This window comes from Enoplosus armatus, chromosome 23 (assembly GCF_043641665.1).
Source record: "Enoplosus armatus isolate fEnoArm2 chromosome 23, fEnoArm2.hap1, whole genome shotgun sequence".
In the NCBI taxonomy this organism is placed as follows: Eukaryota; Metazoa; Chordata; class Actinopteri; order Centrarchiformes; family Enoplosidae; genus Enoplosus; species Enoplosus armatus.
In genome coordinates this window covers 9,422,139-9,448,910 of record NC_092202.1, presented here as the reverse complement: position 1 = coordinate 9,448,910, position 26,772 = coordinate 9,422,139, and the positions used below count along the sequence as shown (strand labels likewise).

General features: G+C 40.2%; 1 protein-coding gene across 1 annotated transcript in view; it reads right to left on the bottom strand.

Annotated features, from left to right (window-relative positions):
- Window positions 1-26,772, bottom strand: part of LOC139305646 (receptor-type tyrosine-protein phosphatase delta-like) — a 123,473-nt gene that overhangs the window by 34,737 nt on the left and 61,964 nt on the right. The window contains exons 5-13 of the mRNA XM_070929563.1: window positions 12,165-12,353; window positions 10,981-10,989; window positions 10,197-10,214; window positions 8,089-8,199; window positions 6,826-6,837; window positions 3,449-3,718; window positions 1,808-2,389; window positions 1,176-1,321; window positions 344-488 (exon numbers count right to left, since the gene is read on the bottom strand). Of these exons, the coding sequence (XP_070785664.1) occupies window positions 344-488; window positions 1,176-1,321; window positions 1,808-2,389; window positions 3,449-3,718; window positions 6,826-6,837; window positions 8,089-8,199; window positions 10,197-10,214; window positions 10,981-10,989; window positions 12,165-12,353 (1,482 nt within the window). The remainder of the gene's footprint in view (window positions 1-343; window positions 489-1,175; window positions 1,322-1,807; window positions 2,390-3,448; window positions 3,719-6,825; window positions 6,838-8,088; window positions 8,200-10,196; window positions 10,215-10,980; window positions 10,990-12,164; window positions 12,354-26,772) is intronic.

Below are 26,772 nucleotides of genomic sequence, written 5' to 3'. Positions count from 1 at the left end.
ATTTAAGTTTTTGCACAACAAAGGTGGAGGGTAGTTTTTGTAACCTTGTCTCCCGACTTCACAGGAAAGCCTGGGTACGCTGTCCATGCAACCTTTTCAAAGTGAATACTGCATGGTCAGGTAGCCTTCATAGCGCTTATTTACTATTTCAAATGTTTGTCTTTTCAAATGCATGAACCCTTAAAAGAAAAAAAAAGTCTTATTCGCTTTATCTATGCTCAGGACCTTCCTGACATTTTTGTCACTTTTTGGATCTTGCAGCACACGCAAAATTTGGAATGCATTTGAAAATGTGTTCCTTCCCATATAGTTTAAACTCTGTCAGATAAGGAAGAAGACCTACGTGTCTGTGGAGTTTCTGCAGAGATCTCATTGGTGTAAGCCCCAACTCCATGTTTACTCCGGGCAGCCAGCCGGAAAGTATAAGTAGTGAAGGGCTTCAAGTCCTTCAGCAGGTATGTTGTTGTCGGCTCAAAGCTGATGCGTTTCTGTGAAGAAAGTTTCATACTGTCAGATTTAAAATAAAGACAGGACATTTATGATATAAAAATATAAATTGAGAGTATTGTAGTTTGCTGTCACAATTTAGAAAGGTTGTTAGTTTACATGAATGTGTGTGACACTCAATTTCGTTCTTCTAAGGCTCTTTCTTTGCACAGTGTCAGACCACAGTATGACAAACACCAATGATGCAGTCATATGGCTGTATTGTTTTGTGTTATAGTCTTTACAAAATTGATTATTATGCTGTTCATAACTAATTACAATAAATATTGTTAATTAGAAACAATTAAACAACTCTGGACCTGTAAATTATGCCATATGATTGTGTTATATAAGAAAATCTATTTCTTTTGACTGTATTTTACTTTATTTTTCTGCCCAGTGTCATGCAAATATATGAGAATTACAAAATAAATGAAAATAGACCAACTTAATCCTGCAGGTCTGATATTATGTAAATATGTATGACTTTATTAAGAGTTAATTAGTGGTAATAGCTGTTGGTATTAATATGGAGGGGAAGCACAAAATAAATAGATAATTTCATTATATGACGATATTAAAAAAAAGTGCACGATTGCACAACATAACTGTGATTCAGAGTATTTTGTTTATTACAGACTTTTAATCTAATGGGTTTCCAAAAATGGCTCAAGTCAGGGAATAATTACCTCCTCTTTGTCGTCCCTCTTCCTGTACATGAGTTCATATCCTGTGATTTGATTTTCCTGTCCAGTCTGTGCCGGGGCGACCCATGAAAGTAAAATACTTGTTTCTGATTTGGCTTCTCCTCTGAAGTCGGTCGGTTGGGAGGGAACTGTAGTTGGAAAGAGGAGATGAATTCATTACTCTCTACATCTTTCACTATTCATTACCATTACAGTCATGCTCGCACAGATGCCAAGAGTTATTGCTACAAGAGCCACATTGTAGTTCAGGAGACGCTGCTGTCTCAGCCATATTAGTACAGTGCAGACACATAGGTCATGGATACTTCATGCTGAAAAAAACATTTGACTTTTCCACAATAAGTAAACAACAAGGCATTTGCATTTCTTGATCTTAGTTAACTTTTCTCACATAAAACTATTTTTTCCCACTTGAAAAAGCCAATTGAAGTTTTTGTTGACAGCCTGAAGATGTGTCTGTGTTTACAGCTCTGGTTAACAACTGTAACCCAGTAATGAAGATCGGGGACAAAAAAATGTAGCTTCAAAAATGTCTGTGACACGCTGTGGGGTATGAACATTTGTTAAACTTTGTTCAATTATGCATTCTCTAACAATGAACAAACCACGCTCACCTCCTGTCTTAGCGATGATTTGAAGGTCTGGAGAAAGAGGTCCATCACCTACTGAGGTGTAGGCCAAAACCTTGATGTAGTAGGTCTTATTGGGGATGAGGCCCTGGATGGTGACAAAGTTAGACCCCCGGACAATCTGCTTCTCCCAGAGGTTTACATGCTGGGTGGAATCCATGGTGTAGTAGACTCGGTAGCCCATGATCTGCCCATTAGCCTCCTCTGGTTCATCCCAGTGGATGACGGCTGTGGTGGTGCTCAGCATGTGACCTCTGACTTGCCTTGGTGCCGTACTTGGTGCCTGCTCAGCTGTCTTGGCCTCGATGCCCTCACTGGGTGGCCCTCGCCCAATGTTGTTCACCGCCACCACCCGGAACTCGTAGTCCGAGTACGGACTGAGGCCTCCCACACTGTACCGAGTGGTGGCTACGCCATCAATCTCCTTGTACGTGTCCTCCGAGTACTTGGACTTGTGCTGGATGATGTAGTAGGACACTGGTTCAGGATTGCCAGAGTCCCAAGTCAATGTTATGCTGGTGGCTGTGCGCTCCGTCACAACAGGGATGCCAGGAGCCTTGGGCAATGCTGTGATGATAATTATCACATAAATATGAACAAAAATGCAAAATATGCAGCAAACAACAAGGTATAACAAAGGTATACCTCAGTAGAATAATTGATTTTATGTTAAAGGCCATAGAGACTTTATTTTAATTTGTAGATGGATGAATTATATTGACTACATTCATTTACCAGCCCATTGCACTTCGAGTCATAAGAGTGCTGTCTATTAGGTGGGTGGATAGTCTTAATATAATTTCACTTTTCTGGTTTACATTTGTAAAGTTGTGTATGAACTAACGGTAGAGATTAAAGCCTTGCACACACCCTGCTCAGCAGCTGAGAGTGCTGTTGTCGTTAATCTCTGATTTCCCAGTGTTTATCACTTTAATAATTTAACAGGTAAATTTATTGCTTTAATTCCCCGCACCGTGGCACATGGCACAAGATTTCAGGGCAATATATTGTCTTTATATGCCATCTGAAGTATGCTTTTGGGGGAGCTTGCTGCCAGACTGTTATATTGTGACTAATATCTCTATGTTATGTCTAGGAAAAACAAAGCCGAGCTGTGTGTGCGTGGGTCTGTCCCTTGTGTGCACGTGAACGCGGCGACACCAATCTGGGATATCTTTCTGGTACGCTGCAGTGTAGATATGATTACACTCAGATAAGTACCATTCCTACAGAGGACACCCCCTCGCGCCCCCTCCTCCCGTACCTCTTGCTAACAGAAATGGTGAGTTTGTGGCTCTGTAGCTCCCCTGCTGAGAGATAAGCACTTCACTATATTCTCAATCTGGCATCTAATGCACTGAGGCTGGTGCCAGGGCTTGTCTAAAGCTTTATGGAATCCTCCACAGATGACTTATCGTGGCAGAGAGAGGTAAATAACTTTCTTTAAAGCACAGCCAGTAGTCTCTGCTTGGATAGTTTACTCCAAACATAAACTAGCTGCAAATTGATGTATATACTGCTGAGAAAATTGCTGTAAGTGAGCAACTCTAGCCCATTGTAGGAGCACACTGCTGACACTGCAGCCTTTAATTCTAAATAAGTATACATATAATATCAGAGCTTTACCTTTCACCGTTATCTGTGCCACAGCCTCTATCACCCCCAGGGTTGACATGGCCACACAGGTGTAGTTGGCCGACTGCCGGACGTCTGTAAGCTCCAAGACGTTCCGTCCAATGGGCATGTCGTCCTCTGGCGTAAGGTCTTCAGCACCCAGCATCCACTTGACATATGGCATGGGAGAGCCCACTGCCACACATGTTATATTGACACTGCCGCCTGGCATGATCTCATTGTCTGTAGGTGGAATGGAGAATCGCGGTGGCACCCGGCGTACTGAAAAAGACAAAACATGGTGTGAAAACTACGCAGAAAATGGAACACATTTTTATAGAAAAGAAAACATTTCATACGTTATATAATAAGAACATTATCAGAATTGTAGCATCTGTTTCCAGAGAGATCATTTATGATTGTTTGATGAAGGTTAAGAAAACACATTTAAACACATTTGATCCAAGACTTATAGATTTCAATGAATGGGTTAATGACAACATGAGCGCCATGCACAAAATACTGTATCACCATCGGTACAGATATACAGAGCTGCACAAAGTGCTGGACAGTCAACAGCACTCCACAGTTGTATGCAAAGAAACAACTTTTAGGCTGCGTACTTCCAGATGATGTGAGATAATGTGCCGCATCACATTCTCACATCACACAAACATAGATACTCCAGAGAAGTTGCAAACGCATCAAAGGGGGAATGGGTGTTTTTCTGTGCTTATTCAGGCTCAGTCCAAAGTAGAAACTAGTGCTGTCAAATGTCATGCATTCACACTTTGGATCAGCTTAAGATCACAATAATAACACAATTACCCTGAACATGTTTCCTTGTCCAGCCTTTTGACCCTTTGGCTACTACAGAGATGCACTCACAGGGTTAAGCTACACTCCTGCAGTACCTTTTACATACAGTTATGCAAGATAAGGAGCCTGCTATGTTCCGTGCTAATCTACCTTTAATATAAACAATGCCATGAAGATGGATTAGAAAGGTAGACTTTTAAGCGTGGCTGTAGACTTCAGAACTCTGCCAGACAGCTCGGATAAAAGTAAAGTATACTTTCTTTATGCTGATGAATTCAATGACGAATGACAAGTCTTTGGCTTATCACAAGAGGGCCAATTATGCTGACGCTTAAAGCACTGACATGTCTGGCTGAACTACATTCTATGATTGTACAAATGGATGGAAATGAGTGAGTGGATCAAAATCAAGAATATTAAGTCATGCTAATTCAAATTATTTCAACAGGGCTGCAGGGATCTAAGTACAGTTTAAGATACATGGCTGAGAGGTTATTTAGATAGTTCCGAAATTCAACTTTACCTTTATCGAGGAACACGTGTCACGCGTGCTATCGGAGCACTTAGGTGTGTGATACACTTGTTTCCTACTGCTGAGTCTTAGTTAAACCAGGTTTGTTATATAAGATAACTTGAGTGAGTGTTTTTCTTGTAATTTCAAAATATAATCAAGGCTGATTTCAATAATAATGATTAACAACAACTATGTTGATATTCATCTAGATTAAGAAATCCATATCATTTGACAGTTCTAGTAGATACACATTCCCAAAATTGTCTCAAAAACAGCCACAAAAATTTCAAAGAAAAGGTTACACTTTTAACTGAACTTAAATGTATAACATCCATAATGCACACAGACTGATTCAAGGCCTTTTGGGGGGGAGCAAGAGTCTGTCATGCATGCTAGAACAAGATGTGACTTTGCGAGGCAACCGTGTAAGGGAGTCAGGGGGAAGAGGGCTAAAAGGGCAAAATAAGTAGTAACGGGGTCAGAAGGAAGCCGTGGGATCACACAGTGTTAATGGAAGGGTTAGTCTGACAGTGTTAAATTGCTGTAAATGTGGCTAGCCCAAGTTAAGGGTTCTGGGAGGACTAAGAAACACGTGGAGAGGGAGGTAACAACATCTTAGGACAAAGGGTAAATGAATGGACAGAACAAGAAAAATCAAGACAATATATTATTTATCCTCGGTTTTTACTGGTGAGGATTTGTATACAAAAATATGCACAGGTGATGTGCATAACTAAGGGGCTTAGGCATCAGGGAAACAGACAGGGATACCAGGTATTGTTATAAAACATCTAGGGAGGGCTGAAATTAAAAGTAAAGTCAGTGTTACTGCTCATGGTAGTCGAAATCGATTACTGTTTGCTTGGGTTAGATTACTCATTCAGTTCTTTAGTGAACCTTGAAGAAAACTATTAAGGAATATGTCACTTTTAAATGTCTGAATACTAGTATTTGTTGCCCGTTTACTGACCCTGCTTTGTAAACAGCCTCTATAGTGGTTCCTGTGACTCTAAGCCAGTTGTTTGCGCAGGTATTTGCTATATTTGTCTGCAACATAGGCACGCGCTTCCTGCTGCGTGCTACTAATTCATAAAGCCCATTCTGTGGAGCAGACTGCAGTTCTCCAGAGAGGAAAACTAGGGGAACTGCTTGCATTATTAAATACAACGTTTCTCTCGCTCAATATTTAATTAATATCCAATTGGATCACGCTCCCCACAGACATAATATTATCCTGCTCATTTGAATATCATTACATTTGTCAAGTCTTGTGGATAACGCTCTAAATACATCATTCTTTCATGACTTCCTGTGCAGAAACATCCTCGTCAGAGGAAGTGTATAATCTCTGAGGGCAAGGTTGTTTTTACAGCTTGGCGCTTGACTTTAGTGCCAATTACAACAAAGGATGGATTTTGCTTTAACATATTTTTATCTCTGAGAAACTTCAATTCGAGAGAGCACCACAGGGAAAATTTGAGTGTAGTGATGCTTAAATGGCTCTGTGGAGAGAAAGATTCAGTGCTCATGTGGAGCAGCACTGCATCTATACAGAATGGCAGCTTTTAGCTCCAGGAGCCCATAGAAATCAAGGACATTGTTCCTGCTGGTGCTGTGTGTCACATTACATCTATGTATTTTAAATAGAATTTATTTTATTAGTAACATTTTATTCAGTTTCTTATCACATTGACCTGCTTGTTAGACATCTGAAAAACCGAGCAGGAACACTGACAGGGTGAGAGTTGGGGCAAGGGCTGGGGAAAGAGGAAGGCTAGCTCATGCAAATAGACCCTCAGACCGATGCAAATATCGTCCCTACCCACCCCACCTCAAAGATGCAAACATGCACCACCTGTTGGACAGTCAAGCATTCTGACAAGGACCAGGGGCATTCTCAATGGGAACATGAACATTGAATGTGTAACAAAGATAGAAATGATATCAATAGAAGTAAAAGAGAAAAAAAAAAAAACTTGAGAAAAATCTTTTTGTGGCAAACAAATGAACTTATTTCTGTTTCATGTTGTGTTCAAAAAGTAAAAAACACACCAACCTTCTCGCAGCTCTGAGGGATGTAGGGAAATTGATGCAGAACAAAATGAAATAAGGAAAGGAGAAAAACAAGGGAAACACAGAGAGTAAAAAGGCCATGTTTTAGCCGTTCAAATGCTACTTAAACAATTCGAAGGACCTTCGTTCTCAAAGGTGCAGGGAGCCCCTTGAATCTCCCCAGCACCCAGATGACAAAGCAACAGTCTCACCTGTCTGAGCTCAAACATTTTGAATGAGAAAGAAAATTTACTTTTAACACTTATAATGATAATTAAACTTAATGCATTTTGCTTTATTATATATTGTGTATAATGTTACTTGGGAACTGGATGGTAATTGATGATTACAAAAGCTAACCATAGGACTGTAGATCATTGTAATATTTATATGAAAATTACAAAAAAAAAAACCCTGCTACACACATGTATTTATAGAGAATTTAATTAAGACAATACAATACTTGATATTACTGGAATAACAGTTAGTTTAGTATGTGAAAGCCTTGACCGCTGTGTGCAAGTAAAAGTGAGAAGCAGTACCAACAGTCGCACCAATGCATACTTTGATTTTAAAAGAGTGAAAGATCACAGCTTCTGTGGAAAAAAAAAAGATGACTAAAAGTAAGCCACTGCTGCTACTCCACCTGAATTTTTATTTGCTAAAATCATTAAGCTATATGTTTCTAACACTGTGTCGCAAACAAGCTGTGACTATGTTTTACAAGCTAATTTTACATATACAGTAGGATACTGAAATACCCTCTATATTAAAATTATTTTATACTGGATTTAACTCTTTTTATTTTGTTGTCAGTAACTGTAGTGAGATTAAAAGTGTCCTTCCAATGTTGATCAATTAGGAGGAAAAAAAGGCCTGAAAGGATCTGTTCACTGCTGGGGGATAGAGTTGGGACTGACGGAGGAGGTCCACCCTTTTTCTTTTTCCTCCGACAGTCAGGTTTGAAAGGCAATTAGTAGATAAACACAGCAAGCAGTCTAGTCATTGGTGTTAGACTCAGGATAATCAACGGAAAGGACCAGAAACACATAACAGAGCAGATACTGTAGGTTCAAATCAGTGCAGGTAAGTCAAGTGCAAAAAAAAAAAGAACCAAAACATCAAAAACATACTTACAATGGCCTCACAGGATATGGCCCCTGCAGACTTTATTGGCTGATTTTAAAGATTCCTCATGAATTTTAAAGAGAAAGTTAATATAATGTTTGATAGAAGCATGCCAGTGCTGTTCACACTCGTTTCCTACCTCTGACATATAGATTTGCTGGGGCAGAGTAGCGGGTTCCATCGTTGTTGGTCGCCACACATTCATACTTCCCCTGGTCAGACTCTTCGCTCTGCTCTATCTGGAGGGCTCCTGGTTGGGAATAGCAAACGGGATGGCAGAGTATGTTTGGTTAAAATGATGTTGTTCGCATCAAGTTCACAAGCAAAAAGAAAAAGAAAAGAACTTGATTGACCTCAAGGAGGCCAACATCAGCCCCCTTCATTTCTAGTTTTGCATTGTCCTTTTAAAGCTTCAGCAGTTGGACAGTTTGAGGAAAGTCGTAATTAAACAATATCCAATAAACTGCATGACTGAAATCCTACATTCTTGTATCTGTTACTATTAACTTATATTTTAAAGTTTATCCCCCATCATTATCACAGCCTGATCCACTGGCGGAGGTAAAATGGAGACTGTGTTATCCTACTATAGGTGAGGGATAGCTGCAAATGGTAATCATGCAAGACATTGCAATACAAATATATTGTTCCTCTTAACAGGCCTAAAATAACAAGGGAAAAGAAAATAACACATTGTCAACCAAATCCAAAAGAAAAGAAAAGCTCCTAAGTTATCTTCTGTCTATAATACATTTACCTTGTTGATGACTTCTTTAGAGAAAAAGCCTGATTACTTATGAGGCTATAGGGTCTAAAAAGACACTCATCCTAGCGCCAATGTCAAAAAGATTTCAAAATTTCACTTTGAAGAATAGGGGCAAGCCCTTCAATATACAACATGTCACTGGACTGGTCAATATGGGGATGAGTGATACTGCTTCGGGGAAACATGGATCAAACAAAAGAGGTTTACAGTATAAGAAAGCAGCATAACAAGGGAGGACAATTGAAAGAAAGAAATTTAGGTATGAATTTTAGCATATTCAATCACAGATCAAGTGTAACATTCACCTAACTGAATAATTTGGGACTTCATCTAGGTGAAGTAACTTTCAAAAAATGCAGCCCATACAAAAAATTGAAAAATGCTGCTGCTCATATATGTGGAAAAATGTTAATTGAAGTATTATATAAGGCAAAACCAACATATAACCCTCTGTAACAAAAGTTTTGACATGCAAATCTTGGCAAGAAATGTATGTCGGCACAACTTACAACCTTCTGACAACCCTTAGCTGAAAAATAAAATGCAATTGTATTAGAAGACAAAATTCAAAATATCGGCTTGAGCCGACAAGAAGGTAACCAACCACTGCTTTAGCTTGTGAAAGCTACAAAAGACACCCATAAAAATCCACCAATGGGATCAGCAGTGTGGTGTCACATGACCAAGGGAAAAATGGCTTTATGCATCAACAACTCTCCAGCTTTCATGTCACACGGCAAAAATGAGCCAATCAGGTCCTCGCCAGACTCTACTGTTTGCCTTCCCCAAACCCTGAAGAAAAAAAGTCAAAAAGTAAAATAGTCTCCAAACCCAAGAAAAGTAAGAAAAATAGGTGAAAGAGAAAAAAAGCACCGTAGAAACTTTATCAAAAAAGTGGTTGTTTGGGCTTTTTTGTAGAGGTACAGGAGAGGAAAGCAAATAGAAGAAATGGAAAAAAATAGTTTGCAAAGATAGAAAGAATTCTTTGGGAGAAAAAAGCAGAGGAGAGGCAATGTTGTCTTCAGCATGCCTGCGTGATTCCACAGCATCTGTGCATATGTTTTAGTGCTGAACAAGAACAGCTAAGGGGGAAAAATGCTTGGTTGTTTTAGTTGGACAAAAAGAGGGACACATGATTCGCTATGGCCAAAAAGAAAACAAAAATGAACGGAAAAAATATAGTTTAAAAAATAATTGTCATTGGATATGCTTATTTGAGCCAGGGCAAGCATATCACAACTGAGCTAAACAGGCTCTTGAAACCAGAATACAAAGGAGTAAATAAAGCATAGACAAAAAAAATGGAATACAAATTTAGTCAACGAAACAGGACAAATAAGAAGGAGGTCCATATGAACGTAATGGGATTTGGTCTTGGTAAACAGGACAAAAATGGAGGTGATTCGAGTGAATGGATGGGTTGACAGCAAGAATGAATTTGTATTATTTTCATTCTGTGAACGTCAGTTCAGCACTCTTACCTCTTATTGGTGTACCACCTGGGTGGATAATATGAATGCAAATAAGATTAGAAAGAAGAAGCATTAGTACGAGTAGATAGAGGCTGGGGGCTTTGGAAGAAGAATCAAATTAGATTTAACAGGGCACGTAAATAAAGGTACTAGAGGAAAGAGAAAGGAGAGAGAGAGAGAATAAGAACTTTTCTGTACTCTACTGGCAAAGAAAGACAGGATTCATCATAGAAAATTCATAGGTCAGAGAGAAGAACTTGTACATTGATGTACCACGGGGAGGTGCCATTTTGGAAGTGGCAATGGCTTCTGAAGACCATCTACTGAAGGGAAAGACTTTAAGGACTTTGTATATGAGATTGAGAGCAGACATATTTAAAGAAGACTTGAGATCCCTTTGCTTGACCTGAGCTATGTAGAGCTGGTCACCTCCCTAAAATTCTTGAAATTTCCATACCTACAGTAGTGTGCTGGTGTTAAAAGATTAAATAGGTGAGTAAGTGGTGGGTCAGTGAGTGAGTAACAAACATGTGAGGACAGGTCATTAACCAGGTCAGTATATGACAATACTAAGCTTGAGTTTGGTGATTGTAATCTCCAGATAAAGGTGATACTGTGGCTGTCAGTGGTAGGACACTTGAACACCGTGGGGTGAGGGAAGAGTGTGTGTGCCTCTAGTAGTATCCCTGAAACTACACTATCTGTTAGTAAAATGCATGCCATGCATTTTAATAGTTGTTGGAAACATGGAAATTAGTGGGGGGTGATGTGTGCTTTAGAGCTAAGCACTTACCAAAGGATTCTGTAGATTTAAAAATATAGAGAGAAGAAAGACAGCATAAGAATATGATTATATTCTTTAAGTAAGTTTGGTTAACAAGGTTTCGTTAATGCTTTATCAACTCTACGTGAATCAAAAGTCGCACATTAGAAATAAGGATTAATTCTACACAGTTCTGTTGAAAACAAGTCAGCAAGGAAGTAAGGTTAACAAGACGATTTAACAAAGGACAGCTGTGAGATCTGTGAAGACAGGTGGTCAAACATACAAGACTTAAAATTTACATGTCGCTGTGCTAATGTGTTGCCGCTGGCTGGCACATAGAGCTGCAAGCTATGATATATGTACAATTTTTAGAAAATACAATAATCTCACTGTATTGAGATACTGAAATCAAACTTGGGGTATTCAGGCGAATGGGGCTATTAGGGTATGCCACAGGCAAATAAAAACAAAGCTGGCATCTACACACTAAAGCAGGGGCTTTAAATTCAAAGAATCAAGGGGTAAGGGAAAAGCCTTATGAAGGTTTACGCACTACTGTGGCTGATTAGTGTTCAGAATTAGATGTTTTTCTTTAACCTAAGCAAAGTTCTTTGACAAAGCAAATATTAACTCAAATTTTATTTATAAAGTAAAATGTCAACAAATGCACAAGGGCGATGATTAATTTGCTTTTCTGCATGTTTTCCTAATTTAAAATCGTGTGCACTCTTTAGCAGATTCTGAATGAAGCCGAATATTGAATATTAATTGTAAAAAAAGACATAAGAAATGAAGAGAATGGATCCAAAAGAAAATACTGCACCAATGCAGTGGAAAGGAAATCAACACAAAACAGCAAAAGAATTCATTGTAAAAAGTCACAGCAGTGAGCAATGAGGGCAGAAGTTAGGGTAGAAGCCAGCAAACACAGAGGGGGAACAATCCCAACAGCCCATGACAACACTGGAAGACAAAGGGAGACACACATACATACAGACAACACACACCGGGGCATACAGAGAGTAGAGGACAGGAAATAGTAGAAACAATGCCATTACCTACAAAATGAAAAGCCAAATGAGAAGTTAAATTATGGGAGGAAGAAGAGCATGAGAGAACAGAGGAGACAACAGGGGGAGCAGATCAGATAGAGGATAACAAGAAAGAAGACACCCTGTTTTGTAATTAAGTTTTCAGCGGAGGAAACCTACCTGATCTGAGCTGTTTAATGCGCCCATTGTTGTTGGTGGTGTTGACAGGGAGGAAGTCTTTGAACCAGGAGATGTCAGGGTCGGGGTTGCCACTGGCGGCACAGAGCATGGTGGCAGTGCGCGTTCGCTCCACCACTTTCAACTGTGGGCCCATGTCTATGGTGGGGAAACCAGGGGGCAGCTGGTCCTCTGGAAAAAGATGAGACAGTGTAGCAGGCTAATGAGGAGGGAGAGCCAGTGGAAATGATAGTCATAAGACTGCAGAGCAACAGAATGAGTGAAAGATAAAGCAAAGTAGAGACGACAAGAAATATCTACAATTTTTGGACATATGTAGAGGGGTGAGTATAGCAGCAAAGAGACAGTAGAGTAGTGAAATAGAAGACAATATTTTTTACTACCTATAGTTGGTATTGACAAGGACACAAAATGAACAAAAAGTGAAAATGGACAACAGCACAGTTTAGGCATCGCCAAGTAATTAAACGGAGTGGTTCAGGAGTATTTTAGTAAATAAACCTATTGGCTTTCTTGCTGAGAGCTAGATGAGGAGATAGATACCTTTCTCATATCTGCACGTAAAATATGAAGCTACAGCTATAGAGTCGCTTAGCTTAGCATTAGGACTCAAATACATACATACAAGGGCTAGCCTATCTCTCTCCTCATGTAGCAAAATCTGCTCATCAGCAGCTCTAAAACGCACTAATTATTAACACATATCTAATTTGTTTTATCTGTAAAAAAAAAACAACCTACAATGTAATAAAAACTATTTGTGCTAGCTGTTCTATGGCTAAGCTAACTGTCTCCTAACTGTGGCTTCATATTTAGCATGCTAACATGAGAGTGGTATCGACCTTCTCATCTAACTTGTGGCAGGAAAGCAAACAAGTGTACTTTCCAAAAGGTGTTTCTTTTCTTTTAATTACACAAAGGAAGAAGCCATAGCTACTGTGGCTAAACATGTATTCAGCTGAGGTGGAGCTTTGAAGTGCTTTGATGGTGGTAGGTGGCTTTGCTGTGTTGTATAAGCTGTCTTGTCGTTGCCTCTCTCAACTTTCCGACTGAACAAGGGCGGGCTACATCTGGCTGCTGTTTGAGATGTGAGAGAAGATAACTCACATTGCTCCTTGCTCCCAACATGTTCTTTTAGCAAAACAAAGAAAATCAAAGCCTAAAGCAGCTTTGTCTGAAGCTCACGCCTCTGAACAGGAAGTGTTTTTGGCTTGCAGCAAGTGATGATCTTTGAGAGGGCGCAGAGTGGAATATTCCATACACCGTGAGATCCCCATATGTAAAATGTCTGCCTCTCCGCAATGTTAGCTAAGTGCTAATCTGCAAAACAAGACCTGCTTATTCTGAATGCCAATGAGGTTTATGTGCACCTTTAAGTTTTCCTTTCCCTGCTGTGATACAGCTAATTAGTGTCTTCCGTTGCTCTCGTAAACGGCACCTTTTTGGAAACACTTTCTTCATTAAATTTTCATGAGGAGACATCAGTCTGGAAACAGCTTTGAGATGCCATAGCCTGCACACAGCCAAACGACAATCATGGCTGCCTTCCAACAATGCTTTTGGGTATCTGGCATGAGGAACCACCTCGATGGATAAATCTTCTCAGAAAGAGACTGTATTACAAATGAGTGACTTCACACTGAACTGCAAAACTTTCCGATGCAACTCCGTGTCCCTGCCTGAACTGGCGTGTTTCGACAGTGATGGGAATGATATTGTATGTTGCATATTTCAAAACGGCCAATCACATGGCAGCATTCTCTTAAGTATTGTCAAACTAGTTTAATGAATTCCAACCCTGTATAATGCATGCTTTCAACACTGGCCATTTTCTTGGCAGTTGCACACAGTTAGTTATACAGAACATCTTGGCCCATGCATTCTTCTATGGTTCATCACTGTAAGTCCTTGACCTGGTGTGCAATATATATATGTTATATTTATATCCCTTTCAGTATCCATTAAGGTAATGAGAGATTCCCTGGCTTTACTCTTGTTAAAAGTTTGTAGGTGTCTGGCACTGTTTGCACAAAATTGATGTGCTGCTCATTATAACAATAACCACTTAGTCAATGCAGCTCAGTCACACAGTGGCCATATTTACTTAACATCGTAGTTAAAGTAGTAAGTTGAGCTGGAGGACAGAACCAATTCTAGGATTAGTTCTGTCAGAACCTTTAGAAATCCCCCAGTCGTCCCTTTTTTCATGCCACTGCTCATATCTTCTTTACAGTCATTCACTGTGGTGGCAGGGTTATAGATTCTGTAGTCTATCAGTTTTAGATGTTAATGTGATAGGCTTCAAGAACTATTAGCTTTTTGATTTACATTGACATCAACGCAGTAAAAACAAAGTGAAAGGGTGGGTTTATAAAAAGGTGCAAACCTGCACTAAATTATGCATTGTGATCATCATTCGCATGAACTTCTATTCCCATGTGTTTTTTTTTGCATTTACAATTCACACATAAATTTAAAGAGTGCTCAGATATTCACACATGCAATATTTAAACTCTATTTAATTTTGTGACAAAGTGCCTTCTCCAGAAGGAACACACTGCATGAAGACCATGCATGAATAACAGCAAAAGTAACAGAAAAACAACAACTTATCTTTTTTAAAAGCACACCGTTAACAGCTATCAAGGAATGAAGGAACAGTCTAATGTGGAAACTGCACTTTCAAAGGTGCTCATTCAAATGGAGAAAGACAGGGGGGAGGGTGAAAGGAATTAATTGTACAAGGTAGCTCCTGTCCAAGCTCCCTTCAGCCTGTTCAAGGTCGAACAGAAAATTAGTCGATTCAACAGTGAGTCAAAAGTATACCTGATCAAACACAATAGCCAGAAGCAAGCCTAGAAGCAGGGATGCGTGTTGAATATAGTAATTGGATGTGACAATCCATGCGAACTAAAAAGCAACTCCTGTGAAATTGCAATGTATTCTAAAACAAAGTGCTCAAGACATCATAATTTAGCTGCCCTTTTAAGAAGTCTGAATTGTTCTCATGCTGCAGTATGTGATGCCGGTGGTTATTCAGCTCTAAGGAGAAAAGAAGAGGGTGTGGGACAACATTCATTTTAAATTATCAATGGTGTAGCCTAGGTCAACAGGATAGCTTTTCAAAATCAGGATCCTGTAAAATGTTAGGATAGTAAAACCATAATTATGTCTTATTTACTGTGAAAAACCTATAAAAACAAGGCTGGGTCAAGTGTACAAAAGGGCACTTTCACCAAACCCATCTTCCTTCTCCTATAGAATGCACATGTTACATGACGCTAGCCCGTAACTCCACTGCAGGCAGCTGATATGACTCCAGGCAATGCATTTAAAATTAATGATCTGTTACAAAGGTTTCTGGCCTTTTGAATGCATTCTTGCTCAGGCCAGAAATGAATTTTATAGCTGCTTTGTGCACTCGTGCTCATCTAGAAGGGCCACAAAGTCATGACATCAACCGTGAAGTATCCAAAACTTTTCTTACATAGAACATGAGATGAGGATACACAAAAAAAGAATAATAAACATGTTCTCAAGCTCCTTGCAACTCGTAGCTATACCCTCATTTACTTCACAAAGAGAATTGCCATTGTGATAATAAATAAAGGGTGGGAAATTGAACACATTTTCTAGCTTGTGCTGTGATTAACAACTCACGTCAACATAGCTGCTGCAGCATTTTCCTTACAAGGCCAAAATGAAATCAGATTAATCACTATTTAATTTGAGCCATGTCCCTTTGTTGAACATTTTTTAGAGAAGTTGGGTTAGTGACAATGTGTCCAAACTAAAGAACGAAATAATCAATCAACCAGGGGCCAAGCGGCTAGCAGTTTTTCCCATGTGCTATGTTTGTGCTATGTATCAATCAGGAGGTTGGTTTTCAACTTGTGGTTACATAAATGATCAGCTACTTCATGACCACTTTAGGAGCTCTGCATCCTGATAGGAGTGGAAATTGGAGAAGTGCTTGTAGTGCATTTGTTTTTGAAATGTGTGTTTTGGGGTTAGCATACTATATGCTGCATGACTTGAACATATAGTGCCAAGCTACCCTGCACAATGTTTGAAAGTCAAAACTGAAATCAACAGAAAAAAGGAGTTTTACAGATTTCCCCCCGCTTCCTTATTCTACCTCGCTGAGAACTGCAATCTCAAGGACAGTCTAAGACAAGGGCAGTTTCTGCTTTACAGACCCATACTGTATATTCAACAATGGATCCACACACTAAATGAGATGGAAGGGAGAGAAATGCTGAAGTCACCTTCTAGAGAAGTGCTGAGCACTGGTGCTTGATATAAAAAGACTCCCAATGACAATTTGCACACATTAGCCACTGCCAGGCTATCAGGCCATTTGAGTGTGTGGTGCCAAGTATAGGAGGAGTATAAAAAGGACATTGGCTCAAAAAGTACCTCAGTGAGCAGATTTCTGCTGAAGACATAAGGCCACTGGACATAAACTGAACCCATTAGCAGATTATATCTATTGATCATTCATACAAAATACGAGCACAAGTGACATCACATTTGCCTCGTATGACCACAGTGGCCATTTCAGTTTCTACAATGTTGCTTGAGTGCAGCATAAATTCAGCACAATTTGTCGTCCTGCTGCAGTTGCTACAAATACACACACGCATACACCCTCTGTTCAAAATAAACTTCTCACCTGCTGTGGTGTAATGTTTTTGAGTGACAAACTCAAGTGATATCCTCCTTGTTTAGGCTCTAATTAAATAAGCCTAATTGCGTCTCAACAGATAAAGGTACCATTCAAACGTGATCTGTTACTGTTTACATGTTTGCTCAGTTAGTGCTACATCAAGGCACTTGTGTGTGTGTGTGTGTGTGCGCGCAGTGTGAGGTGATGTTTACAAGGTATTACAGGACTAATGCAGTCACATCTATGGAGTGATGTGAAACTGAGGCCAGGATGTCTGCTTGAGTTTGATATCTTCTCAAATGTTGACAGCTGTGGGACACTGCATGTTCCTCTCTCCTGCATGGCACCTACAGTATACCTACCACCAGAGTCGTTGGCTATGATGTCAAAATGCAGTGTTGTAAAATTAATGACATTTTTCATTGTGCAGTACCACAAAAGCAACGTAATGTTCAGAATATTGAGTGCAAATCTGATTCTTAAATTTAAGTAAGTGAGATGTGGATACTGTTTTATGTCACCGAAATCACATTTGGCTCCAAAATGATCCAGTAAGTACAAAGGAATTTGAGTAGAAAATAGGCCTTTGTTGCAGTGGACTTTCCAAGTAAAGCCGTAAAAAAACAGAAACCTTTCCGGTCACATTCTGGCTTTAGTTCCGTGGTTGCTGCACAAGGATTGGATTCGGTCCGACCCTTTTCTTCCCAAGCGGAACAAGACTTTTCACCCCGCGGTTGGGGTTATTCTTCAGGGAAAATCCCTGCAGGTCATACTAAGATATATTTGTTGGACGTATTTGAGTGGATACAATCTCCTCAAAGAGGCTGTCACAGGTCACTTGCTGTGGCCGTGTGGTGGAGAAAAGTGTGTGTCAAGAAGTATTGTTGTTTGGGCATCCTTCCTCGCCAAAGATGCTGGATTATGGCAGTGTGGGAATTCGGGGAAGATGTCTTCAAGTATGACACTCCTACATTTTACACTCCTTTTTTTCCTCTGCCCTAAAGATTATTATTGCCCTGTTTAGGAATCAATCTGATTCTCGTTACCCCTCCCCAGATAAGATTTCGGCCAGCACAAAAAGATGAGCCACAAAACATTACCCATGGAGTGTGACAGCAGTGCTTATTTTTCTCAGCAGCCTGAGCCAAAGCCATTTTTCCCCTCACCACACCATAGCATATAATTTGAAGTTAAGGGACACTGATTAAAGCTCTTTCCACGCTCAAAAATCCAAAAGAAGTGAGAAGAAGATAGGAGAATTTAGCAGGGTTAGGGTGCTAATCATGTTAATCACACAGCACTCTTGCTGCTCACAAGGACATCATTTGGAATTGGCTTGTTTCATGGCTTGCTAATGCATTAACTGACCTAGACTGAATTAGGACTTGGTGTTTTATAAACTAGTAAAAGGTGATTAATAAGAAAATAATTCCATGTACGCAATTTAGGGGGAGGATGAAAGATTTGTAAGAGTGCAGTAACAGCCTAGAAAATCAAATTAAGTCTTGACACAGACATAAGTTACATTTAACCAAGAGTCTCTCAGAGCAGATATTTGGTCTTTGTCGCAGGTTGTTGATTTGGAACACATTAATACGTAAACATTGTCCATTATAATTTGTTTAAAAAAATAGTTGCAATCCTTGTTAATACATCCGTTCAGAGGCGACCTGAATCCTCTTCAACAAAATGTTCTGTTCGGCTCCTGTTCAACTGACGTATTAAATGTTTTTTTTTTTCCTTTGGCATGGGAGAGGGAACTGTTAATTATGCTTTTGTTTTCACACAAACAAAATTACTCAACCAAACGTAAGAGCTCTTGATTAACAAAGGCAGACAGCAATTCCATTTTGTGCCAATTCCATGACGGCATCTGTTCTATTTTTCTCTTTCCCTCTCTCTAATGTTTTACCACTTCATTGTGGATTTCCTTGCTCTACTTACAAGGTACACTTTACACTGTGGTAAAAAAATGTGTACTTTATACAATCTAGCACCTCATGATTGACAGGTTCTAAATCTGAGCCCACCCTTTGCTTTATCAGCTACTTGCAGCTTGGTTAAACAACCTCAAACTTGGACTCAGACAGAGTTGCTTTACTCAACACTGCATCCATCATTCTGCCTATAAACTTTTGCAGAGGTGAAACTTGTCCCCACATTCATTTTTGACCATCAGACGTTTTTTTGTCCAGCTTGTATCTCTTATTTCCTATTTTCTATTAAAAAACACAGACATTTAGTGAATTAGATGCAACACAACATAATTACAACAGGCACACATGCCTGGACATTGTTGTCAGTATATGGATGCCTTTGATAGAATACGTGGAATAGTTAAGATGCAAGTGAAAGAGATGTTAAGGTCATATCATTCAGGTTTAGCTACTCATTTAGAAGGCAACAAGTCAGACAAGCATGCAGAGTATAAAAGCACATGTGCATCACTGCTGAGCAAAGAGAAGAAATGACGTATCGAGATGTCTAAATTTTCCCTAAATGCCCTCGGAGAATCCAAAGCCTGTATTTATCTCATTGATACTTCCCGGTGCTGCTTGGCACATATGTTGTCCAGTCTAAATAAGATTAGGTTTTCCCTCAGAGCTTCCTTTGAGCCAGATTTCCCAAATAAGCCTCCTGGAACCTGCACAAGGTAGATATTGCTTAACTAATCCAATAATGGAAAACAAAATGCTCAGCACTTCATCTAATAAGGCACACACTAGTGTGTGGTGGGGGACAATTCTGAAATTCACCTTCCTGAGTTGTGTTTTTTAAGGGTTCACAGACTAGTGAACTCTGAGTCAACCTTCAAATTGTTTTAAAACATGGCAAGTATCTGGACTGATGTGGTTTTTACAATTGCCCAAACTGGAAAAGACTCTTGATGAGCTCAAATGTGAGAGCATGTCCCAGTTATATGCCCGGGGCCACAGTTCTTTATGTTCTGAAGCCTTAGACGAACGGATATGAGAAAATGTTAATTGGCAAGGCATGACTGCTTTCCAGTTTAGGTTTACAAATGCGTCTGTGCAGGTCAGAACGAATCCTGTTGTATCTAGCAGAGTGCTGGAGAGTTCACGTTTGCTGTGAAAGCCCATGATCCATTTATCTCCAGTGAGGATACAAATGCATGTCAAACTTCATAATAACATTGATGTAGTGGGTAACCTAAGTGTCTGCATGTGTCTACTGTATGTGACAAGGCCCTATTTCCACAGAGAAAAGTCAGTCATTTATAAACCATATCAAATTGACAAGAAAAACAGTTGTCATGTACAATAGTTTACCTGTTAAATTCATATGACAACTACCCACACTAGGGCTTTCAGAAAACCAGAACATCAGTGATGTATAATCCCCAGCATACTGCATTTTGTGCTGTGAAAAATTGGGTACTTCAGTGCAACAGAAAGCTGTAAGAGTGTAGCTGGGCTGATGAAAATATGCCTTGGTTTAGTTCATTAGTTGATTCTACAGGTATAGAGCACGCTAATGAATATTACTGTGAATGTGCCACAGTTGGCTCAAACAGCTAATTCCAATTTAATGTAATAGAGTTTTAAGAGGAACAGTCCCACTCCAACACAAAGTGGCATTAAGTCTCACTAGCTTGGTACCTCTAAAAGGTAGTTCAGTAATTTGCTGAACAAATGCAGTCTCTTTGAGAAAACTGCTAAAACCTGCGGGCAGACAACGAGGGACCATCTAGTATTCAGTAAAATTGAATTTTACCCTTGTTGCCTAAAGGAGCAAAATACTACACTGTGTGTTCCTTAAAACTCCTGTGATGATGAACGTTGGAACGAAATATAGGAGGAGGAAGGTGAAGGCGTGGAAAGCTCTCTTAACCCGAGGTTCATGGCACTCTGTCTCAGTGAAAAATAGCATCCTCTCCCCCTTTGCCCCGCACTGATTGTTTCTTCCATAAATCCCCTTTGAGATTGTATAATTAATTGAATGACTGCTTATTTGTCATTAAAAACCCTCGCCCCTAATGCCTGAGATTATGAGGGAACCATTGTAGAGTCAATCTATTAATCATCAGGCTGTTTTTTTCTCCCAGAAAAACCTTCACAGATGAACAATTCAAGCCGTTCCTCACTCTGAATGACATTGGAGAACTAGTTGTAAAGTCGACATACTGGTGTCGTGGTACATCATTTCATAAAATGCCGTGACATTTTTTGTAAACACTTAAAAATCTGTTCTCACATATAGTAAAACAACTACATTTCACAAAAGGAGTAGCCATATTGTTGAGAATCATGGGGCTGAATTTTGGAGTGTCTACTACTCCCTTTGGGGCTGTATTGGAAAGCCTTACACTTATGTGTAGGGAGCTCCATAGAGAAGCAGTTGTTGGGATTTTGGTTGGAATTTGATAGAAAGTGGTGGGAAACAGGATCCAGGTCAGAAATGCTTTAAAATGACCCCGCCTAATGTTCCTCCAACCCTGCCGTCCCCCATAGACATTTTTTTATGGCCATCACTGCTGGGGCAGATTGGATCAGCCAAGCAAAGGCCATGCAACAGAGATGTACGCCACTTCTGGCAAGGCGCCCCAACTCTCCCTAGGCCCCATGTCATTCATAAACATGACGGATTAGCTGTGATATTCCTCCATTTACAACATAAGCGAAGGGAGTGGGAGGAAGAGAATGAAAGCAGAGAGTGAGTGTTAGTGTCGGATGCCCCTTAGGGCTAGTGCTAAAATGGATGGGTAAAGAGGGAGATGAAAAGGAGAGATGAAGCAGGAAGGGCGGAGAGGGGGCCTTTCTCTGCAGGCCTGGCTGGGCAAGCAGCAAGGCAGGCAGGAAGCCAGGCACAAAGCTCCATTTACGCTCAGAAGCGCCCCCCCCCCACCACCCCCCACCCCTCTCTTCTTGCTTTACACACTACACGTCAGCTCAGCCAGATGTACTGTTCTGAGTAAGGATCACCTAGGGGGAAGGTGGAGAGGGAGAAAGAGATTTCAAGACCTCCTTTACCTACAATCATATCTTTCCTTTACACTGCAGTTGTCTTTTGCATTCGCCTTGATCACTGACTTCATCCGCCAAGACCCAGTCGCGGCTCATCCGAGACTTAAAAGATGCTTAATGTTAAAGACTCTCCCTCGATCTGTCTTTGTCTGTCTCCCGCCTTCTTTGCCTTCTGTCCCTCTTCCACCCTCTTCAGGATTTCACTTTGCATATTCCATTTGCTTGTTGTTACCTTGAGCAATGATTCCATTTACTTCAGAAAACAGTGCCCCATTATTTAGAGTCGGGGAAAGAAAAAACAAACAAAAAGAAACTTCTGCTCTTGTCATCTTATCTGCCATCAGCATTTTTTTCTTTTATTATTAGTAATATTCAAAAGAGGAAGGAGAAAACTATTCCATAATGCTTTGAGCTATTTGCTCACAAAGCTGAAATGGATGCCGCTCATTCTCTCTCAACTCAAACGCACCTTAGGAAGCCTCTTTTTTCTTTATTTCTTTTTTTAGCTTTTTCTTAACAGTCCATCAACCCTCATTTGATCCTCTTGAGTGCATTAAGCATTCACAAATAAAGAGGACGTGGCGGGGAATATATAAACAACCACACACTACCTTCACCTTAGAGACGCCTCCATTCTCACCGACACTCCTGTCACTTTGAAGCATATACTGCCAGACAGCTGTTCTGTTTTTCTGTTTCAGGCTTATTCATTGTATATTTACCACCCACTTGGGATGACTATATGACGCTTGATGTTTAATAAAGTATATGCTTGTGTGTCAACATTTATCATAAAATAAAATTGAACTATTTTGGTGGATTCATTTATTTTGTCTTTTTTAGGGGAAGCTGATAAACGGCAAGGCCAGAAGCTGGAGCCAGCAGGGGCTCAGGAGAGTATCAGCGACCAGGTGAGTCTTCCTACCGGGCAGGAAAAAAGACAGAAGGCAAAACTGTGAGATACTGAGTTGCTTCATTAACCTTCATGTATAATACATTCAGAAGCAGGCGGGTCAGTTTGATCAAATGAGCGTTTCTAATACCTTGGCTGTGGCATATCATTTGTGCATTCACAGAAGTCTGTGTATGTTAAGAAACCTGAAAAAATGTGTGTATGTAGAGATGTGTGTATTACTTTACTAGCAAGAAAGCATCCTGTCAGCTGTCAGAATGCCTCCACAAAATCCTCTGAACTTTAATCACTTTTAGCATTTTGTGCATGACAGTGCCACATATCCCTATGGGTCACGGCCTGTGACTCTTCCATTTGAACATGGTATCATCAGACTCAGACGAGTACTCTGGGAGACGTGCGGTATAAATGTCTAAGGAAACCGACTTCATACAAGTTCACTTCCTCCTTAGAAAGGGGAAAACCAAGCTCCAGCCATTTCAATTATTGATACAGCTAAAAGCTTGCTACGGGAGAGGCGAGTATGGAGATTATTCATGCTAGCTAACATACTGCAGAGAAGGACCTCTTGGCTCTCAAAGAGCCCTAATGGAAAACGGGGTTATAGCAGGCTTTTTAAGTGTAGCAGACAGGCATTCTCCCCAAAAGTGACAGTGGGTGTCACAGCAGGCAATGGGTGGCATTATTTTACTATGTAAATTACTACATTGAGGCCACATGTTTTGAGACAGCTGGGTTTAAAGCTGATGAAACCTGCAATGAGAATATGTAAGGTTTTGTGCCCCATTTCCCTTCGTGTAGCCGTAAAACAAATAATTAGTCACTGCATTCGTCTTTGCTGTACAGAATGTAATAATGTATAGACAACTAATTACACCCAAAAATCAATTCTTGCCACATCACTTTTCCTCAGTCCAAAGTTGTTTGGTCGTAATTAGTGACAAGCCTTACACGGCTTGGAAAGTTTCTCAAGATCATTAGATGCATTAAGGATGACCCTGCAGTACCCAATTAATCTAGTAGAAAATGACTTTTGAGTGCAGCTAGGATCAAAGCTGCTAACATTAGCACCCCCTCGACTACCTGGCTCAGACTCACACACTCGTCGTTTTATGACCTTGTGCCCCATCCAGTTCAGCCAATGAAATATTCTTTCATGAAAATGTTCTGCCATATAGTGTCGCATGTAATATGCACTCAGATGGACGTCAATCCATTTTTAGAGGATGCAGAAATGCTAGCATGCTGAAGTAGTATGTTGAACTTATACCTGCTAAACAGAGGCATGTTGGCACTGGCATCGTGAGCATGCTAATGTTACCATTTAGTCCAATGCGCAGGTGCAGCCTCACAGCTCTGCTAGCGTGGCTGTAGACTCTTAGTCTTGTTTACTTTGACATACCACACAATGTATTTAATACATTACAAATTACAAAATAATATTTTCTGTATATGCATGTGGACATTTATATAATATCAGAAGCAAGGCGACATTTTTCAAGTGTCTAACCTTTCTTTCTAACCATATTCATCACCTAATTACACTGCCAGTACTCTGAGGTCACTGTGGAGAACACTGCCATCTAAGGCCAGCGATGGAGAAAAAAACAACAAACATTCCTCAGTTATCTGAATCAATAATTATTAATTCAGGAGACTGCGTTTACTTTTATTAAAACAAATACAGAGCCACAACATGTGCAGAGTTATCTATCATGTTCAGAGTGCAGTCCAAGCGCCTCTGTGGCTCCAGCAGATGTTTTCTCACACGCTGTGCAGGCTGTAAAGTCTAGCATCCATCTTGTTGGCAGCGGTTTTGTCTTAAATCATCCTGCGTACTATGCAGATACTGATTGGCTCCCCCGATTAACCATGCAGTAAGATATAAGGGGGTGTGGAGGGTGATTTTTTTCTTCTCAGAAGAGATCAATTTCTGTGAGGACAGTCAACTCCATCTTTTTAATTACAATAATGAATAACTTGTCATCGTGCACTCCATTTTTGTAACGTATGGGAGAGTGAAGTTGGGAATTGAGGGGAGAGAAGCATCAAGGCAGTATTGGCCAAATCCCAAGCAACAGCTCTGCCTATGGATATTTTATGAAATATCTAATGGACAAGATAATTGATAGTCTGTGAAGTTGGTTGCACTCAGCCAGTATTTGTCCCAGCATGCTGAGTTGAGAGGGAGAAAAAGCATGTTGGGTTCTAAGAAAAAAAATTCTACAACTAATGACTACTTATTCAAACGGAAAACCTGCTAAAACACTGGAAGCTTCTGAAACACCATTACATGTGAGAATTACAGTGACAAGGAGACACAAGTCTAACACTCCTACATGCTGTAAGAGGAGAAATTGATATCAACTGTGCTTCAAAGTGGATACAGTGGAATATTTTCATTTAACGAAAGAGTTAACTCCTACAGTGAGTCAGCATTTTTCCACAGCACCATTTTTGGAGGAAAAATGTATTTTTCGAACAAAATTGAGTGTTCCATGTAGCGGCCCAGGTCGTGCCATCTATAGAGCTCCCGCCAGTAAACCAGAGAATTGTACGGTAGCTGCTGGCCCCCTACTCTCTTCTTTGCAAGCCAGTGATCACAAGCACAGTCATTTTACAATGGTCACTTGCTTCATCCCCACTGCATCCTTTGCTCCGGCAGTCCGAGACAGCCGACACAGCATTTATCTTGCTAAGCAATTTGGGCATGCAGACCAGCTTTTGTTCATCTCTCTCTCTGTACTTGAAGGCATTATACATTGAGAAAATGGTGCAAGATCACGCAGATGAAAAATGATGGTTAGGAATGAGCATTAAGGTGCATTTTAAATTATTCTTATAAGTCACTCCTCATATCTTTCTGTGGGTTTTTGCTAATCAGGCAGGTCCACGCAGTTGTCCAGCATCTTATGGATATCAGATAACTAGGCTTGGAATATAAAGGAGCTTTTGGTGTCTTTTATTAAGAGTGGAGACCATTTTTTCTTGTAACAATGACAAACAGCGGAGTGCATACATTGTCTATGAATAATCACTGATCGTGTTGCAGCCCTTTCATTGTATGTGGAAAGATCCGTCTCTGCTACACGGCTTTGAGCTGTGCCATTGCACCATTTCATGCAAATGGAAAATGATGCATTCTGTTTTTCCGTCACAGGAGAGCGGCTTCCCATTTTCCGCTCCCACTGTCAAGTTGTGCACAGCTGCATAAGTTTGCACACTTGTGTGTGGGGCACAGGAAATAGCTGTTGACAGCATAATGGGAGTATGAGGATGCAATATAAATCCTTAATCATGCCTGAATCATGAACTGCAGCACTCACATCCACACATCATTCTGCTGGAACTAGTGCTACTAGAGATTCTAGACCTGTGAGGTATTTTGGGGTATTTCTTATCTACTTATGCTTAAAAGTACATGAGAATTCCAACTGGCCTAACATTGTCTAGTGACCTATATTCTTGTTAGAGGCTCTCCAGGAGTACATGCAAATATCTCACGGAAGCATATTCATAAATGAGATCAAATACCATTTCGCTGAAATCATATTCCAGACGTGACACCCAGAATGTGGTGTGACTTCATTTCTCGATCGTTTCCTGTCGTTCTCGATTACAAGGCAAATCAAGATGACCTTAATTCAAAAGCACGTGTTGCATATGAGTCGGGTCATCTCATCGTTAATCAAAACAGAGGGCGCCAAAAAAGAAAGTGCACTAAGAAAACCCGTACCTCATGCCGTGGCCTGGCAGATTTGACTCGGAACATCATTACGTTTCAGGGTTCGCCTTTCATGCAAATCGCTTCTCTAAGCCTGGAAGTTCATTACTAATGGCGCTTCCCATCAAGTTAGAAGCCCATCCGAATACTAATATCCCCCAGTGCTTTGGATTTGTCACCTCGAGTCCCCTCTCCTCATAGCATGGCAATTACAACAATGTGCTTTTCCTTCATGGAATTAGGCATCCCCCCTGTGGCGGGCTTCCCACAACAGATGCTTTGCAGTCGTTTCCACACAC